Consider the following 20,905-nt stretch of genomic DNA (forward strand, 5'->3'; position numbering starts at 1 on the left):
TACAATACACAGCCACGCTCTGCTCAATCCCCAGCCTTGCTGCTCTCTCTCTGGAGGGCTGCTTCCTACCCAGTTCCTGCAGGCTCTCTTCTCTACCCCTTTTTTCCCTGGGTACACCCTTCCCTCATGGCCAGGCTCCCAGGGTCCTACTCTTGCCCTGCATTCCCTCTTTCTCTCTCGAATGCAGAGGGTGGTTATAGACTTCCTCACCACAGCTCACCTGAACTTCATCCTCCAACTAGGGGTTGTGGCTCCAACATAAGCATCTCATGTGTGGCCTATCACACTTATTACTCCTTTCCTCTTAACCCTTTTAGGGCTGGTGTGGGGTGAATATCCCATCACACAGTTAATTATTCAAAAACACATTATGCAAATTTCCAGCCTTTCTTTGAAAGACAGCAAATCATGTGTTGTATAATGCCTTGTATAAGCAATAATCTCCAAGACATTGGCTGTCTTTCTAAATTGTCTTTCTAATTGTGTTTACTAGTTTCTTGGGTCACCTTGATGAATAAAAATCTTTGGAGGGAGCTAGAAGGACTTATAGTTTCTGTTATATGAAGGGGCAAGTTATTGGGGGCACCTCTACATTTAAAACACTATAGCAGCACAGCTGCACCGATGTAGCACTTCAGTGTAGATACTGCCTGTACTGACAGGAGCAATTCTCCCATTGGCATGGTACTCCATCTCCCTGTCGACCTAGTGTTGGCTACATGGGGACTTAGGTTGGCTTAACTATGCTGCTCAGGAGTGTGGATTTTTCATGTTCCTAACCAACATAGTTAAGACAACCTAATTTTCTAGTATAGACCAAGCCTCAGTTTTTGTTAGATCTTCTTGGGGTAGGGGAGGACAGGCCAGGATGTATATCAGAACTGATTGGGAAGGGTCTGTGCTAATGTCACTATTGAATTTGAAAAAGGACATTGAAGCATCACATAGTATCTTGGGGGAGAAGAGTAAGCGTCTCCAGATAACTGGGGAAGGAAAAGCCAAGTAGAGGATGTTTGGGTTTGGTTTGTCCAGGAGAGTGGCTGTTTCTTTGGCTTAGTCTACAATAACACTGGTATACTGCTGTACCATTTCACAGTGGTGAAATAGTTCAGACTTGCTCTGTGTAAACGAGCCATTAGAAAATCTTACATAGCTCTCATTCACAATCACAACTCTATCCATCAAAGAATGTTGTTTAAAAGTATTGCCTTTATATCATAGTTTTTATTTACCTTTTTGTATCCTCTCAAAATAGGCTGTTTAATTTTCTTTATTTAAAAAAAAGTAATTTTCTTTCATTTCTTGTATGGTTTTTAAAAATATATTTTCCTTTATAAAGGGTAGATCCAGTTTGATTAAAGGATAATCATATAATGTTTTCTAGTCTTGAGGAAACTCTGAAGAACTTTCATTGAGATAATAGATTGCAAATGTGAAATATTTCATTAAGCAGCTATGAAAATTGTCTGCTAACCACTCATCATTAGTAGTAGCATCCTCAATCCTACTGAGGGCTGATTGCATGAACCTAAGCGTTCGTTGCTGTACCACTTGTGCCTCTGTTAGCATTGCCACCTGATTAACTTTTAGAACTGTCCCTTCCCCATATGATTAGCTCGATTAGTGCTGTATTCCAGTTTCTTTTCTAGTCACAATTTCACACTGCCCTGGAAAAATACTTCTTTCAAATCTAATGCACAGTTTAGCAAACTCAAGAGGTTTGCAGATACAGTCTGTATTTTGCTGATCATCTGAACCATACCCTATACACAATTCCTTATGCATGGAAAGGCTAAAAGGAGACAAAAAAATAAAGTAAAAGCAAGATCTATGCACTGGGAACAGATGGTATAGTGCCTGAAAACAAGATAAATTTCAAGCATTGAAGTATCTGTTTCTCTTATTTTGTCCATTTACGTATATGGACCCCAAAATCTCCATCTTTATCTGAGTGCCTAAACTGCAATAGGGGTAAGCATAGAACCTCCAACTACATGACAAGGATTTTGGAAAACAATGGAGAGGTGATATTTTTGCTGGGGGGAAATGATTATAAATTTGCACATCATAATTACTTTGAGAAATTTGGTACATTTCCAGTATTTCATTTTTAGATTCACCCAAATAGTGAAATTGAGATCCACAGGAATTCTGATTGACAGCTTTAAAGAGAAGTGTGTAGTAGACACAGTATATTACCCCGGGACATCTAGAGAAATTACATACCTGACCACTTGATTATTTTTGTTGCCTCACAGCAAAAACAGCTGCAAGTGCATTCATCTGGCTGTCACTAAAGTATCTATTATAAACATTGAAATTCAGAAGTGGCAGGTTGGTGTTTTTGGCACATTTCTACTACATCCAGACAAATGTCATTTAGTTTTCACATCTGGTATTCAGTCCTTCAATCTAGGTAAGAAAAAAAAAAGTGTGTGTGTGTGTGTGTGTGTGTATTTCTCTACTTTCTATAGGGAAACTGAATGTGCCATGTAGTAACACAAAATTGATTCTTTGTAGGGAGGCTGCCACAAACAAATTGCTGTGGTATAAACTCATCAGGGCAAGCATCTAGAAATAATAAAGATGAAAAGAAAGTATACTTGAATGATCGTTATATAAAGATAACAGTGGAAGAGAGTTGTGTATGGAAATGTGCAAAGGTTGCATAGCATCGCTTGGACTGTGAGAGAGCCAGATTCAAATGGTTGGATTTAACTCCCATATTACTCTGGAGACCCTGCTCGTTACTAGCTCAATGGGCATTAATTAATCTGTGATTAGCAGTTCAATGTCTTGCATGTAAATGTGTGGAAAAGTAACACTGTTTCTGAATATGTTATACTGTAGCCCAGCATGGGAAAGAAATTATGCTTGGGCACTAGATAATAGCTGTGCCTCCCTTCTTCCCCTCTACACAATCACATATACGCTTTGTACAAAATGGTCCTCTGTTTTAATAACATGCTTAAAGCTGCACATTGGGATGGTATTAAAAGGCATTTAACAGAAGCAGCTATGTGTTTAGTGTTAATTTACTTTCACATTTTATGGGAAGATGCTTTGGGAGCTTGTGATACAACATCAAATCAAATATATGCAAGACACCCAGCTCTACACTTCTTTTGTATTCCTGCAAAGAACACTATCTCCTACATATCCCAGGAGCCTGGGAGAGAGCAGCACTTGTGTAGTAAGCCACTGGCTGACATTCAACCCAGCAAAAGGGAGGTAGTGTTGACGGGCAAAGGAAAGCATGTGAACAACCTCACAATCACCCACTACCAAAGGCACATGCACTGTAATAATCAAGGTGGCCTGCAGATTGTTTATCCTCTGGACCCTTCATTGCTGCCAGATGCACAAATAGCTAAAGTTGCTAAAAATGTCACTTTCAACCAACAGCTGACTAGGAAAGAAGCAAGTGCCATTGCTTGAGGTATTTAATACTAGAAAAGTCAAAACTCTAGAAAATGTACTCTTGGGAACAATCCTGCATTGGCAGGAGAATATATTGCTTGATGTAATATGTCGTTATCCAGCTTTAATTTCTATGAAATGGTTCCAAGTAGAGCATATTGTGTTTCAAAAAGAGATGAGGAAAATCAGAAGTGGGATTATTTTGGTCTTGCAAAATGGTGTTGATTACATTAGATGGCCTCCAAACCTCAACACTACCAGATACTCAAATAAATAGTTGGTGTTTTGACCCTTTTTTAGCGACTTTGGCAAATTTTCAGTAGAGACCACTCATAAGGACTTTTTTTTCCAAGCTAAATTATAAAATGTTACCCTGTTTTAAATTCAGTTCTCTGGGCTGAAAACCTTCAAAGGGAAATTGGTGGTTTTGTAACCACATCTATTACAGCAATAATGTTTTTGACTGGCAAGCAGAAAGTAAACAAGGAATTATTGTAAAAATTGAATTATATTCTAAAACCTTGAAATCCAGGAATTGTGTAGACTATAACTCTCTCTATGGAAGCACTATACTTTGCATTTTAAAATACATATTTAATTTTTAAAAGATACTGGGAATTAAAGTCTGACCCTTTATGCTTAAAAATAATAGAAACTATTCTTCCAGCCATCACTTCAGTATCTTTTGAAAGCAGGTCATCCTGGAACTTAAAATGATGTGATTTTGTGCTAATGAATAATTTGACAGTTTTGCTAGTGAAATACAGTCTACATTTGTAATGCACTGTATATGGTATAATAAGCCATACATTGTGATGAAAATGGTGCCATAAAAATAATGATAGTTTATTGCATAGAATAATCTTATTCAAAATTTAATAAAAAGGTATATATGAAGTGAAGTTGCTTGCTTAAAATATATCTCCATTGTGTTATTTACTCAATAGATACATAAAACTTCATATATAATGTCAAATGGCTCATAATGTATTTACAATCTATTTTAAATCTCTCATTTTACTCATAATGTCTACATGCAGCATATTTTTTTAACTTTCTGACAATTTTTGTAACAAAATAGTTTTATCTTTCATATTCATATTTTATCAGTATACTTTATTGTTATAGGTGAAAAGCATTCCTGTGAAAAGACACATTTAGTGGTAGTTATTCAAGCAAGGTTTCTGAGAACAAAAGATGTAATTGTATCATAAAGCTTTGCCTTGTCTTGTCTCATAGAAAGGAAAAAGAATTGAAATACATTATTAATACCATGAATTCCTCATGTAGTTCATCTGCAACTGCCTTTCAGAGTCAACTGAATCCATTAAAATTATTAATCCGTGAGCATTTCAAATGAGAATTACTATTATTTTTTATTTTTAAAATGGGGTGAACTTGTCTGCTTACAAGAAGGGGAGAGAGGTGGCACGGGCTGTAGCTTCATGTAATACAAGCACCATGCCATGCTCCCCACAAAACTCCTGCCTCTGCACTTCATTTCTGATTTAAAATAATCCTGCTATTCTAGCAAAGAGATCCCTCTGTATTATTGCTTACAGAATTGTCTCTATTGTGATGTGGACAAATAGTCATCAGACACTAGGTTGAAGCCACTAATTCGTTTCTTATGTGATTACATAACCTAGGGCAAAACTCTACTCTTATATGCTGCTTTCCTTACATTTGTCCATTTTCAGTCATCATCATTACAATCCTCATGTTTGTGGACAGAGCACTATGTTGGAGTCTAGGGTGAGATACTAGCCCCCACTCCAGGCCTTTTATGGACGGTAAAAAGGCTGGACTAGTTTAAAGGGGCCCTAAAAGCCCTGGTTCTGGCTGGGGAAGGATTCCCCTGGCACAAGCCCTGTAAACACAGCTGGAATGCTGCCTTCCATGAACTCCCATGGCCTGAGGTAGGGAGCCTGATGGGGAAGGGTTAAGGTTAGGAGAGGTTATACTTGGTGGAAGGGCTGTAGGGTTTGCAGGAAATATTGTAGTCCATTCAGGCGGCCCAGGAAGGCTGCCATAACTTAGCTCTAGCCTCCAGAGCAGTCAAGGATTGGGAGGACACAAGCCATTTTAGCCTCCCCCTGCCCTGCAGGATAGAAATTCAATGCTGTGCTTCCTAGGAACTCTCACTGATGATCCCTATACAGATATGTGAGCAGACTTTTGCTCCTAATTGGGTGCTAATGAGAGGAAACATACTAGTTATGGATGCACTGTGCCAGCTAATGCTTTTCTGTAATTGGGAAAAGTGGGAAACCTTTGACAGGAAGGCAAGGTCAAGAGCCACAAATGTTTTCTCCTCTGGCGTGTGGGGGCAGCTCTTCAATTGCAAATCTCTTCCTTGTTTTTTCTTGGGTCCCACTGACATGGCATTATCTATGTATGCCATGAAAGCGCCTCTTGCAGTCTGTCAAACAGCCATGATTTTCTAGATCATGAAGGTCCAGAATAGCAGGCAGTGTACAAGTAGGAATGTTTAATAGTTTTAAAAAGAGAGAGATTGTTGTGCTATAATCCGGGTACTGAAATAACCTCTCAACCTTCACTTAGATGGGCAGTACTTATTTTCTCTAATGTAACTTCCACTCTATTTGATTATCTAACGTGTTATTGGTAGTGAGGATCACTTTGGACTCGTCGACTCTGCGCTGCAGCGTGGACTACAGAGGTGTAAATTGCAGAGCGCACCAAAGCGCCGTACTCTAGATTCCCCATGTGAACATTGCTGGCACAAACTGAAGTTGCCTAGTTCATGTTAGTTTGCACTGCAGCGCAGTGTAGACAGGGCTTTTATTTCATTATACAGCATCAAATATTATATACATTTTTTCATAATTGGAAACAACCATTCATAATAATATAAAGGACTTTTTTCCTCCAGTCAAAACGTATATGATATCGATATTAATAAATTCCTTTGTTTTTGTTTACAGATGAAAGGGAAGATGTTCAAAAGAAAACATTCACAAAGTGGGTAAATGCACAGTTTGCTAAGGTAAGGGAATTTCCTGTTTTCCTTTATAAATTAAAGACTGTTATGTACATATATGGTCAGATTTTCGAAAGAGCTTACTTACCACAATTGGTACCAAATTTGCAAGAGAGTTCAGCTGGGTATTGAGCACTTTTGAAAACACAGCTCCTTCATTTAGTTGCCTAAATTGGAGCTGAGCTCTTCTGAAAATATGGCTCTTAATATTGAAACCTTTCTCTGTAATCCCTCTTGGTTTTGCAGTTTTATCACTGAAAGGATTTGAGAAAGTTGGAAGAACACAGTTATCCCTTTGCCTTATTTCTCCAATTCTGAAAAATCAAATCAAACCTTAAAGACCTGAAGTTTAATGTGTATGTTTGAATAAATTTCAGTTGAGGCTTCTTGCACAATACTGTTACCTCCCTAGACCTGACCAGTTAGCCAATATTCAGCATCTTGTGGGTTGTTTCTGTTAGGTGGAGAAATTGATAATATGAATCAGATATGTCTTTATTGCAGTCCAGTTTATTTATAAAGAATGTACACAAAGTCCTGTTTCCCTGAACACAGTAGGAATCAAACAATAAGAGACAGTTTCTTTGTTCACCATTCCAAGCCTCTTTCCAGCCAGCACTTAGCCCACTTTCTATATTAGCGTTTTCTCAGGGTCTCACATCAAGTGCTTCTCTGAGGCTTCCTTGCTGCCTTGTCTGTGTGCTTCTTTGTGTTTCTGTTTTTATTTCTCACACGCAAGACACACAGCTCCATCAAACAATAAGCAAGCCCTTACCTCCCGCTTCCCCCCTCCCCCCCCCGTATTTTCATTCAGGCCCCTGTCAAAATCTTTCAGATCATATGGCTGAAATCCTATTCCAGCCTTGCATGTGGATTATGTTTTGGGGTGTAGCTCATATTGTTTCAGCTATCTATTACATAAAGGAGCTTACTTGCATTTTACGTTTATCTTGAATGAAGAGCAGCTGTTACACCCACTAGCTTTAGTAAGGTTTTACCCAACCGCCCAATATATAATGATATAATCAGTTACAAAACACAGTGTAATAGTTCTATCAATAGATGAGCTAGAACCAAACCTTGTGATTCAAATGTTTTAGAAAATTGGGAGAGAAGGTCTTCAGAATATGAACACAGATCTGCATATAAGTGTCATAGCTATCCCTTCTCTCCAGCAGGGAGCAAACTAAAAGATCACCCTCAGAAAGTGTCAGAAATCTGGGATCTCAGTTTTGTGACTCAACCCCATCTGTACTTCCAGCTCTGCTCATCTGCATGATGTGGGGGTTACTCTGTTGGAAGTGATGTTAATTCAGTAATGCTAATGTGGTATGTTGTGATAACATGCTTTATAATTTGTCATCTCTGTAGTTTTATGTTGCACAATACAGTGTGTGAAATTTTTAAACGAATAGTCTTGATTGTAGAATTGGCTCAGATAGCTTCTATATAGTTTCAAAAGTGTGTCTTAAGCTGATTAGCCTTAAGGGTCTGCATTAATTATAAACAGATGATAAAATATGTTATGTCACTCCTCTTTTTTACTCAGGAGCAATGGAATCCATTTCATTAATCAAGTATGAAATATTCTGGGATGAGTGAGTCAGTTGGCAAAAAAACAAAAAACAACTAGAAATGGACCTAACTAAAAGGCTAATTTCAAATGTCCTCACACCTTCGGGACACCATAGGAATAAACTCATTTGTCCTCAAAGATAACTTGCTGAGTTGAGTTCCTTCCCTGCAAATGGTTTGTTTGTTTTTTAAGTCCAAGGTGCACCAAACATCTCTTGAACACCCAGAATACCAGTCACATCCAAGTAATCTCCATTCCCTTTTCTGGACTGAAACTCTAGGGTATTGAGCCTCACATGCCTGCTACATACAATATTAATATGGATATAAGCAATATTTGATCATAAATGGTAAAATTTTGAAAATCTGCCTCCTAATTTAAGTGTCTTTAACTTGCCTAAAAATGTCTGTGGTTTGGCAATGTGTGCCTTATTAAGATCACATACTAGGAAAAAAAAATAATGCTTTTCTGGTCGATATTAATTATGGTCTCTTGACACGTTTGTTATGACACCCCTGGGTTAGATCATATGTGGAGACTGAACCTTCATTCGAAAGGGCTTTGAGATCTAATAATGAAAAGCACTATGGAAGAGCTGAGTGGTGGTATTACGGTTGTTGTTGTTAATATTTTATTATTTATCATTAGTTATTGTACCAGGTCCCTTAGCTCAGAGGCAGTAAAAAATTCTTAAACTCACTAACCACTAGACAGGGACAGAGAGCCACATGGCATTATTATGAGTTATACAAACTTCAAAGAGCAAGTTATTCTCAGGCTTCTGCCTCTTTTCCCATACGGCTGCAGCCTGTGCAGAGAATTTGGAGATGTGAGACTTCAGAGGGGCAAAAGAGATCAGATTAATATTTATGCATGCAGTATTGCAAGAGGATACCTGATATTTTCTATTAGGGTTTTGTCCAATGTGAAGTAGTGCCAAAATACTAATAGATTTAAGAGTTGCAAACCTTAATGATCTATGGGTCAGATTCCCAGCATATGTAAAGTGTCATTGCTCGATTGATGTTGGCAGAACTATGCTGATTTACACTAGCTGAGGATCTAGTTTTATATCTCTTGGCTCTATAGTGACATAAACAACCAGGGCTTCATATAGCTTGAGACACACCTTTCTCAGACATCAAGAGAAAGGCAAGACAGCAGCTTTTAGGGAAGATGGAATCTTTCCGTAAATAAAGGGTTAACCACTTGCTTAACTACTATACTCTGTAACAGATTATACAGTGTGGTTAGCTAGGCTTTTCAAAGTGATTAATCAATTTTATAAGTGATTTCTATTCTGTTTAGTATCTTTGTGGTTTTCTCTTTATTTTTTGCCCTATACCCATTAACCTTTATCATTAAGATTACTAGAATTGTTTGAAACGACAAAGAGTCCTGTGGCACCTTATAGACTAACAGAGGTATTGGAGCATAAGGTTTAATGGGTGAATACGCATGCATCTGACGAAGTGGGTATTCACCCACGAAAGCTTATGCTCCAATATGTCAGTTAGTCTGTAAGATGCCACAGGACTCCTTGTCACTTTTTACAGATCCAGACTAACATGGCTACCCCTCTGATACTAGAATTGTTTGGGTAGCCTATTAAGTTGGGAGACAATAGGCTGTCAAGCATACTGGAAGGAAGGGAGGGAGGGAGGAAGGAAACTGAGACTAATAGAGGTGGGAGCAGGAATGAAGCATTGTCTTGTTCCCGGTCAGAGGCAAAGGAGCCATACATGCTTCTTCAAACTGTGGCAAGTGGGTATTGGCACAGCTGTGACCAGATGGGTGCTAGGCTTGTTTTATGACTCTATACATTGTTTGGTTTTGCAGGGGGTATGGAAGTGACATCAATATATTTAGGCTATTACAATGGTGATTTTGCAGTGTGAGGTTGCTATGTTTGTCGTGGATTTTTCACTGAGAAACTCAATTATTTTTACCTGCACAATTAGATAGTTTACGTGCCGCCAAAAGTAACATGCTTTCTGTCTTCTATGGGAATGCAATGGGACAAACGCTCCTAAGGACATGTGTACATTCAGGTAAGATAACAGGAATCAACTAAAGCTATGAAGTTAGTGTGCGAAAGTAAAGTGCAGTAAACTCCTGTGTAGATGCTCTCCTTCACACATAAACTGGCCAGTTTACTTTAGTTTAATCCTCCTTGAAGAATAACATATGTGCTTTAACTTCACATGTTTAGTTAATTCAGATGAGAGGGGCCACAATTTGGCTCTTAATGTTTGAAAAGAGCTCTAAGATAAAAGGGAATATGTAAATTGAAAAGCAGAAAATGAGACTAGAACTGAGGAGGCCTGAATCACAGTTGCATGTTCTAACTGTTACATGGGGTTTTCTGAACCTGAAACTATAGTAACTACTGTCTGGTTTTTAGGCAGTTTCAAGACATAAATAAATGCTTCTGTCCGATAAACGATTGGTACACACGAGTGCTTTCACTCAAAAATCCTTGTTTTTATTGAGTCTAAAGCACTTGTCTAAAATAGCAGTAGTCTAGAGCACCCCAGACTTAGTTACCCAAAGTCTGAGGTGGTGTCAAGTGATCAGCAGCAGGTTTCTGGTGGACAGCCTTCCTCCTAGCCGCTGGGGAGTTGGAGGTCAGTCTCCTAACTCGTTGAAATCTCTCTCTCCAAACTTCTCCAAATTGCATACTCTAACTACTCTCTTTATAGGTTGTTCAGAACAAAGCACATAACTCATAGTAACTGCTAATGGGTTAACAATTTCCCTAGCATCAATAAATAAGTCATAATTTTAGTTATCAGCAAAGCAACTCCCAGTGAGAAACACGTAGTCATAGACACTCAGATCCAAGATCAGCGATCCACACTCCCTCCCATTCTCATAAATGTGTCACTTTATCTATCCTTATTAGCAACACTTCAGCTGTGCAGCTGTTTTGTCTGCTTAGTCAGAGACCAAATTATTCCTGACTAAATGGTGTTCTCACTTTCTGATAATGTGGCTGAATACAGAAAATGGCTACTGTTATGTCAAGTCCAGTTCTCTCTTAACATTAACCACCAGACAACCTGCCTTTCTGTGATTAGTCATGAGATAATAGACCTAGCAGTTACTGTCATGTAACTGACATGTGATACTTGAGTCATGCCAGCTTTAAAAATGTGGAGCATATTTCTTTTTTTTTTTTAATATTGTTTCATTTAAAATGATAGAAAAGAGTTTCTCCAAAGAGGAGATTCTTTTCTGTGTGCATAAGGGTAGCACAGGTGCATGGCATAGCCTAGTTCTTTATTAATAGTGCACACTGCAAACCAATTAGAATCATTACAGGAGGTATGTTGGTCCTGTGCAGGATGGTTATTTTTAAGATCTGAGCTTTTTCTAAATTGTAAATGACAATTAATTTTACTTTTTAACAGAGCCTGCATAATGTAGAGGCTATTTATAGGTATCACATAGAATTTTATAGTAAATAGCTTAAATATAACTATAGTGCTTTAATGATGTCTACAGTGCATTTTACAGGAGCTTGGGTGTTATCAGTGTTTAAATATTTTTACTAACGAATTGCATAATAGACTCCATAGTAGAAAACATTATTGATGTCTGAATCTCTATCTAATAGTACACAAAAAATAAGGCACTTACTAACTGCAACTAATTTTGCAACCCTGTCTAGAACCTGCCGGCATAGCAAAAAAATGCCAGAAAATCAGTGCACTCACATAGGACAAAATAAATCAACAAACATTCACCAGGTGTTGAGAATAATTGATTTCACTCTTTCCTGATGGAACGGGCATTTCAAAATAAACAAATATAATTCTAATGATAGTGATAAAAAAAAGATGAACACTGAAAGGCAAAGCAAATAGCTAAGTATTGTGAGTTTTGTCAGTTTTAATTGTATGTCATGTTCTGATGACTAATTTTAGATTCTGAATTTTTGCTCAACATTGTGACTTATAAGTGGGTTGCATACAAGAACACTAATTTGTTGATGAGTTTTCAACATTTAAACTTCAAATACTGCATGTCAGCAAGATGAATTTGCTTTTCTTTTATAGGCATTTTTGAGTGCACAGGGTTTAAATTGATTGGTGCATTCATGCTAGGGCTGGACAAATATTTAGTGTACAAATTTACAGAGGAGCCTATTATACATCTTAAATGTACTTTTTACTGTGGCACAAATACAGCAGTTCACTTTCAATTGGGTCATGATCAGAGCTGGTTGAAAAATTCACAAAAAAATCACAAAAAAATTTGTCACTTAAAAATGAGAAAGATGAGGGCAAGGAAAAGTGATAGACCAAAATGAAAAAAAAAAGACTAAATTTTCATTTTACAGTGTAATTGAAAAAATGAGGGGAAAAACTACTATTAAAGAAAATTTTAAGTTTGAAAAAAGGCAATTTTGAAATGGGGAAAACATAGTTCTGAAATGTGACCATTTCTAGTTATGTTGGTGATTTCTACAGTAACATTCAGGGGCACGGTCCAATTGTAGTAGACAATATGAAAACAAACATGTAGTAAAGAGACAGTCTTGTCCTCAAGAGTTTACAGTCTAGCTTAATGACAAGACCAAACAGGTGACAAGACCTAAACAAGTGGGATAGTGCTAATGGTTTTTAGAGAACAAAATATAATGATGTTGGTGGCTTGAACGGTAACTGGATGGCTCACACAACTGACAACAATATATGCAGTTTTAATTTTTTAAGTTACTTATAATTTTGAACTCCAGTTGCATAATAATCAAAACTAGTTACCATTGATGGCTATTTGGTGGCTTATGCAAGATGGTTTGATGGTATCAGTCAAGGTCCTAGGATCTGATTCAATGGCCTTTGAAGTAATTCAAGAATTTCAGGAACTTCACTGTGTCCCTAGGGGTTTTGAATTAGACCCTTTGTGCACAAAAGTCCGCATCACAGAAACTACCGCAAAAATTAGAACCATGACTGGAATTTGCAGCATGGAGGACAAGGATTTAAAGGTCAAGGACACTGTACTACACCAGAGGAGGACTGAGTATAAGATGGGCCATTGTGGGGAAATCTGCACCACTATTTCTCATGTATCTGGTCTGTGGCTAAGCCTTCCGTTTCCCATGTTGTCAATCTAGTGCCCTTCTTGACATGTAAATTAAACCAAAACCCACCACTGATGACATGATGAATGCAAACTACAGTACAAGAAGTTAGGACACTGAAAGGGGAAGACATTACTGGATGGATTTACAGATCTATTGAAGGGCTAGCACTTATAAAATTGTGTCAACCACTGAGACTAATGCACTTGTGATTTTATTAGCTGTGCTATTTTCATTAGTCTCACTAGACTCGAATTAATATGCAGGAAAGGATAAAATATTTGACTTTTTTAAAAGATTAAAAAAAGAAAGAAAAGAGGCAGAGGAGACCTCCCCACGAAAAAAAAATCTGCCTACAAAGTTTAGTAACAGTGTTATAAAAGTACTAGCTTGACAAGGAACATGCTAGTCAAGTGAAGACAGCTACCGAGTATGGTAAATGTACATCTGGAACAACTTTCAGATATGTATGTAGAAGTTCAGATATGTTTGTTCAAATTCCAGTGATACCCATTAATCCTGTCCATGTTTTGAAAACAGTACCTTAATCCAGCATATGTTTGCAATATTAGATTCAAAGTTATCCGTGACTCAGGATCTCTTGCACAATATGGATAATTAGCACGATGCTCTAGCACTACAAGTCTTCAATGTTTGGGGCCAAATTCACAGGTGAATCTAAGCTGGTATAAAATACCCCTTCTCCTGTGTGCAGTGACATCAATTTATGCTCTCTCTAGACTAAAGTTGGTGAAATTTTTCCGTTTGATTAAATTTTCCATCAAAATCTAGATTAAAAAAAATTAAACGTTCATTAAATATTTCTCTCTTTTAACAGCTGTGCTCTAGATTTACTGGTCCTCATTCTCAGCTACACAAAGACTTGTTTACTTCACTGTAGCAGTGTAAAGAGGCGGAAACAATCCCTTGAGGATACTCCTGGAGGTGGGCTCTCCTCAGTCCAGTCTGAGCTGGTGTAAGGGTTCTAGTCTAGAAAACAAAGAGGAACAGAGGAGGAGGCAGAAGATAGGGAGGGAAGGTAGAAAAAAGTCGAGGGAAACAGTAACAGGGTCTGGGATTGTGTAGATTGTGTTCTAGTCACAGAGTCCCTGACTGGAACCTGTAGTAGTGGGTGTGCCCTAGTTCCTCTACCAGCACTGGGGAAGTAGCACAGTCTAGGCAGTGGAGTGGAAGAGTGTCTGAGACGAAGGAGAAAATGAGTCCAGAGAGAGACAGAGACACCCTGGAGGGAGTAACCAAAAGAGGGGTTGTCAGTCTTTTTGAGAGCTAATCCTCAGATAAGTCATGAGGATGTGCCCCAGTGGTGAAAAGTAAATCCCATGACAGATGAGCTTCAGAACTTGCTTAAAATTAAGCATGTTCTTTAGCTGAATCAAAGCCTAAAGTCCTTTCTGTGTCCCTAGTTCAAAAGGTATTTAAGTGTGTGCCTAACCTTAAGCAGGCAAGTAGACCCAGTATGTGAGTATTCCACAGTGCTTATAATTAGGTATGTGCTTAAGTATTTTGCTGAATTAGAGCATTTGTCTATGGAACAGGTACAGCATGAACAAAGCCAATGTAAACTTACCCTATAAGCTGCACCTCTATTGTAATAGAATGTCATTTATTTAAATATTTTAGATGTTTTCTACATTTTCAAATATATTGATTTCAATTACAACACAGAATACAAAGGGTACAGTGCTCATTTTATTTTTAGTGCAAATATTTTCACTGTAAAACCCAAAAGAAAGTATTTTTCAATTCACTTAATACAAGTATTGTAGTGCAATCTCTTTATCATGAAAGTTGAACTTATAAATGTAGAATTATGTACAAAAAATTACTGCATTCAAAAATAAGACAGTGGAAACTTTAGAGCCTATGAATCCACTCAGTCCTATTTCTTGTTCAGCCAATCAGTCAGAAAAACAAGTTTGTTTACATCTGCAGAACATAATGCTGCCAGCTTCTTATTTTCAATGTCACATGAAAGTGAGAACAGGCTTTTGCATGGCACTGCTCTAGCCGGCATCACAAGATATTTATGTGCCAGATATGCTAAAGATTCATATGTCCCTTCATGCTTTGCCCACCATTCATGAGGACATGTGTCCATGTTGATGAAGGGACAGAGATGTCAGGAACAGGAGGAGGCAGACAAAAGAAAGACAGAAGCATGAGGGGAAAAGTTAGCGGAAGAACAGTGCAGTGAAACACGAAGAAAAAAAGAGTCTCTAAAGTTACCTAAGCAATTGTTAGAAAACCACAAGAGAAGTAAAGCACGAATGAAATGTGATGGAAACCAGCTCTGAGCAAAGAGAAACGGGCTTAAGAAATGAGGACGAAGTGAGCTGTAGTGAAAGTAAAGCAAATAGATTGGACAAAACTTCTGCCCAGCACCTTCAGTTGCAGAGACAGGAAGGGAAGAATTGTCAGAGAGCAAAGGGACTCTTAAAAAAAAAAAAAGCAGTGGAGGGACAGTTGTTCAGTTGAGAAGCCGACCCATCTCCTGGAGAAATAGCTGCAGGTATCTAAGCTGGAACTCAGAACAGCAAACAGAGACGGTGCAAGAGGATGACTCAAACTGCAACGAACCATCCTAAGAGATTTCCCTACAAACTCCAGACACAGAGAGGCTGCAATCAGAGAATCCGCGAAGGGAACGTAGAGCAGTGGGGTTCTGGTTTACTCAGCTGGCAGCGCTCCGGGTCTTTGGCGGCACTTCGGCGGCGGCACTTTCAGTGCTGCCGAAGACACCCGGAGCCAGCGAGTGCTGCCAGGTGAATAAAAGCGCTGCAGTGGGTGGCGCCTTTTTTTTTATCGCTCCCCCTGTTCCCTCCACCTGGCTACGCCACTGAGCACACCCTTCTGTTCTCCGGATCAGCTCTAGTTACAGGCCTGTCTATTCTTCTCAGTAAGGAGTCCCCAATCACGCAGACCTGCCTTTTCCTGGTGATGGTGCAATTCTCTGGTCTATCACCTGTTCCCTCTGGCTGAAAGTCCTCTCAATTTCTATTGTCCCTTACAATCCTCCGCAACCCATCCCATATCCTCCTGGGGCTCATATTTGGTGTTATCTCCATTAACTCTTCCCCTCTTCCTGTAGGACTAGCTGCTCTTCTCTTCTTCCTTGCCCTCTCACCTTCAGCGACCACCTGCTGTGCCCCTTCTTCATTTTCCAACTCCGCAAACCTGTTCCTGAGCTCTATTTCTCCTTCACTGACCCATCTTTTCCTCTGCCTGGTTCTCTTAGTCACATGCTTCCACTGTCCACTTTCCTCACCCAGCAGTCTCCCCTCAGAGTTCTTTGGCCCTGCTTCTATCTGTAAGTCTGAGCTTTTCCCTTCAGCCTCCTTATGTCTTTGCTCCATCATCTGCTCAAACCCCCTTCTAAACTCAACCAGAGTTTCCACCTGCATCTCCAATCCTCAGATCTTTTCTTCCATCAGCTCTATCAGGCGGCACTTCATGCAGACAAAACTCTTATCAGGTACTCTCTCCAGTATCATGTACATGCCACAGCTTCCACATCCAGTCATCTTCATTGTGTCTTCCACTGCTGCCTCTGTATCGGTCATAGCCTTCCCACCTAAAACCTGTTAGTCCAGGAAACACAAACCAAACCACCACCACCCACAGCAAAACAAACCCCCAACGGGCACCAGTACACCAGCAGAACACCATCCACCCCTTTAGTAGCCTCTCTATTCCTCTGCCTAGCTCTCTTAATCTTCCCTCAAACTCCCCCTGTAAAGTCACACTCAAACTCTCCTGTTTACAGCTCTGTTTACTGGCTCCTGTGCCACTGCAGCTGTCTATGCTGCTGTCTGACTGACTGGCTACCTTTATAGGACACCTAAGCAGAGAAGCCCCACCCCCTAATCAGGGCTCAGCTTCTTTCCCAGCACACTGCCTCCACACATATAACTATAAAATACAATACACAAAATACAAAAAACCTTCTCCTCCAACAGAACTCCCACTGAAACTCCCGTTTACATGTGTTGTGTCATCATCCAAGACTGCAATAACATGAAATATATGGCAGAATGCAGATAAAACAGAGCAGGAGACATCAATTCTCTCCAAAGGAGTTCAGTCACAAATTTAATTAACACATTATTTTTTTAACAAGCATCATCAACATGGAAGCATATCCTCTTGAATGGTGGCCGAAGCATGAAGGGGCGTATGAATGTTTAGCATATCTGACACGTGAATAACTTGCCATGCCAGCTACAACACTGCCATGCAAATGCCTGTTCTCACTTTCAGGTGACATTGTAAATAAGAAGCAGGCAGCATTATCTCTTGTAAACTTGTTTGTCTTAGTGATTGGCTGAACAAGGAGTGGGACTGACTGGACTTGTAGGCTCTAATGTTTTACATTGTTTTGTTTTGGAGTGCAGTTATGTAACAGCAAAAATCTCTATTTGTAAATTGCACTTTCATGATGAAGAGATTGCACGACAGTACTTGTATGAGGTAAACTGAAAAATACTATTTCTTTTCTTTATTATTTTTACAGTGCAAATATTTGTAATAATAAATAATATAAAGTGTGTACACTCTGTTTTCTGTTCTGTAATTGAAATCAATATATTTGAAAATGTAGAAAAACATCCCAAAATATTTAATACATTTCAATTGGTATTCTATTGTTTAGCTATGCAATTAAAACTGCAATTAATCATGCTTAATTTTTTTAAACATATTTATTTTTTTTAGTTAATCGTGTGAGTTAACTGTGATTAATCAACAGCCCTAGAATAAATATATGCAAACACAATGTTGCTATATGATAGATGTGCTTCAGCTTTGCAATTTGATCTATAAAAATAGATTTGGCTTAACACTAGATAATATTTAAGGATTTCTTTATTCCCATAAATTATATACTTATGTAAAATTCAGCAAGATGTACTCTTGGAAACCAATGAATTTGTCCTATTAATTTTTCATTTCTTTTGGCATAGAATTAAAACAAGTGCAATCAATTACATTACACAGTTTATGAAAATTTAATGTAAAAGTGAAATATTATAAATATAGTATTTCTACTTTATGTTAAAAATTGTTTTTAATCTTCACAGAGCACTTGAAAGGTAAGGTGCTAAGTAAATGAAACCATATTAGTGCACTCTGCACAAAAAATGGTACAAAATGCAATTAGCACCTAATTCCACTTGAATTAAGTACAGATTTGCATATTGGCCAAAAGGAACCATTTTTCCTGCTGTACACTCTCAACTAGCATTTAGTGGCTCACATTTGTGAATAAAGCCCCAATCCTTTTTGCTCTGTGGCTTTCATATAATACATAAAAGTTAATTTCATTAATATGAAAATGTTGATCTATGAGATTAGTAAAGCAGTTACCAAGAAATTATATTTTAGAATGATATGTAGGAAAGCAGGTTTATTTTCAGCATATTTTAAAAACATAAAATTCTGCACAGTCTTGTGATAAAAGGGAAATATTGACCTGATTCTTAACCCTGCCTTGGCGTGAAGCTTGGCTGCTGCCATGGATTAAAATGCAGGTTTAATTCCATTGCAAAAGCCGAAAATATCAGGGATTCAGAGTAGTCTTCAGTCAGTGGGATATGATAAAAACAAATTATTGTTTGAGCAAGTACTTCTACTTACAGCATGCTAACATTAGGGGCATGCAGCACATGACCTCACTGATGTAACACACTCAATTAGAGATGTCTTTGGACACAGTAGCCCTGTTCTTTTCCCATAGAAATGCCCTGCTGACTGGCTCATGGAGGAAATGGAGCGATGGTTCTGTCTGTTTTTGCATCTCCTCACCTCTGTGGAGACACCATAGACCCCTGAGAGAACAATGAGAGTGCAATTCTCTTTGGTCCTTTTACATACCACACAAAGGGTAGAGTCCTTACTCTCTCTCCCCTCCCATGGGACGTAAGGACTGGGCACCATCTAGCCCCCAAAACTGTCTGAAATTCATCTTGGTATCTTTTAGTACATTTTATTTGCATTGATATACATTGTGTAGGGTTATGGCAGATATTTTGGTAAATTGCAAGACTTACACTTTTAGTTTCTTCTCTGCTGCAAGCTACTCTTTTTCCACAAATGTTCAGGGAAATCATTGCACAGGTTTCTGTGTGAACCTACAGTTGTAAATCTTCATTGTCAGAAACACATATGCTTCTCATTATAAATAAACCCCGCCCTTGGTGAGGTTAAGATGCATGCTTGAAACGTTTTGTCTAATATGTGTCGAGTCATTCAGTGGCATATTTGCTTCAGTCTAATCTTTGCAGAATAACCAGTTAACAAAGGGTAACATTTAGATGCATTAAACATACCAAGCAAGGTAAACACTACTGTTAGCAATAGTGGGCATTGGCATTCCAGTTCTAATCTCTTTCAGCGGGATTGAAGAAAATCAATTGAGATTGATTTAGCTCTTTCACCTCTTCCCTCACAAATCTGGACTTGTTCTTCATGATCTTTTATTCAAGGCCTCATAGATCTTCACTGTTCTCATTTTAAGTCAGCAGATTCATCTAAAGAGAATTGAATACATGCCCTTTTCTTAGTTACAATGTACATAAGTAGCTTGAGAGAAAAATAGGAAGAAGTTAAATATATCATTACAATAATGGTCTCAGTAGTGAACATGTCTAGCTTTCAAATTTGTAAACATATAGAACTTTTGCATCATTGTCCTTGTGATCCAAATTCATTGTAACTAGATATTATCATCAAAATATCCAAAAAAGCAAAACTCTACTACATCCATATTTGGCTATATAGCAATTTATTTTACATTTGGTGGGAGGGGAAATGCTATATACTTTTACACTGCTGCACAGTAGCACCACCTGTACCATATCCATACCATACCTTATAATATCGGAGTAAAATATCACATGCCTATAGTTCAGTGGGGGGAGTTTAATCTATATATAATAGAGATAAGTTGGGTGAGGTAATATCTTTTATTGGACCAACTTCTGTGGGTGAAAGAGGCAAGCTTTCGACCCACACAGAGCTCTTCTTCAGGTCTCGGAATGGTATTCTGTGCATCACAGCTAAATACAAGATGGAACAGATTGTTTAGCATAACCAGTTAGCACATATTCTAAGGGGACCTTTCAAGATAGAGTGGCCCATTAACACCTCTACAGTCATAGGATAAAAAGGGGGGAGAGGGGTTTGAGGGTTACAGATTGTTGTAATAAGCCACAAATCCAGTGTATCGGTTCAGACCATGATTTTTAGTGTCTAGTGGAGTTATGAATTTAAGCTCCCAGGCTTATTTTTTTAAAGTGTTGTGTAGGTTTCCTTTGAAGAGGAGGACTGATAGGTCAGATGTAAAGTGATCGCTTTGTGAAAAGTGTTCACCCACAGGCGATAGGTGTTTTTGTCTTTTATCATTTTCGTGGGTGAGTTCATTTGAAAATGTAGTGATTGTCTGGTTTGGTGGGGTGACAACTCACCGGCACGGTGCCTCCTGCTCGTTGTCCAGGGAATTAGCTCTTTTCAGGTAGGAGTGCCCTCTGCTGGCTGCCATCTCGCCTGCCACTGGCCCCATGTCCCTCCCAGATCCCGGTGCCCTTCTAGATGATGGTTCTGGCCCCTGCCAGTAGCCCCTTAGTCTGGGTCTCCCCTCCCTGGGGAACCCCCACCTCCTATGCCTCCCTTGCCTCAGTGGCAACTGTCAGTCATCATCTAGCTCCCGCTCCCTGGGGCAGACTGCAGTCGGTACCACTCATCATCAGCAAGGGGGGTCAGACCAGCTGCCTCTGCCTAGGTCTGGGCTGCCCCTCTG

The 20,905-nt window shown here is 38.8% G+C and overlaps 1 protein-coding gene across 11 annotated transcripts in view; it reads left to right on the forward strand.

Annotated features, from left to right (window-relative positions):
- Positions 1 to 20,905, forward strand: part of DMD (dystrophin) — a 2,044,659-nt gene that overhangs the window by 400,786 nt on the left and 1,622,968 nt on the right. For all 11 annotated transcript variants that reach the window (XM_044996713.1, XM_044997415.1, XM_045002732.1 and 8 more), the window contains one exon: positions 6,369 to 6,430. In XM_044996713.1, the coding sequence (XP_044852648.1) occupies positions 6,369 to 6,430 (62 nt within the window). The remainder of the gene's footprint in view (positions 1 to 6,368; positions 6,431 to 20,905) is intronic.

Source organism: Mauremys mutica, chromosome 1, assembly GCF_020497125.1.
Source record: "Mauremys mutica isolate MM-2020 ecotype Southern chromosome 1, ASM2049712v1, whole genome shotgun sequence".
In the NCBI taxonomy this organism is placed as follows: domain Eukaryota; kingdom Metazoa; phylum Chordata; order Testudines; family Geoemydidae; genus Mauremys; species Mauremys mutica.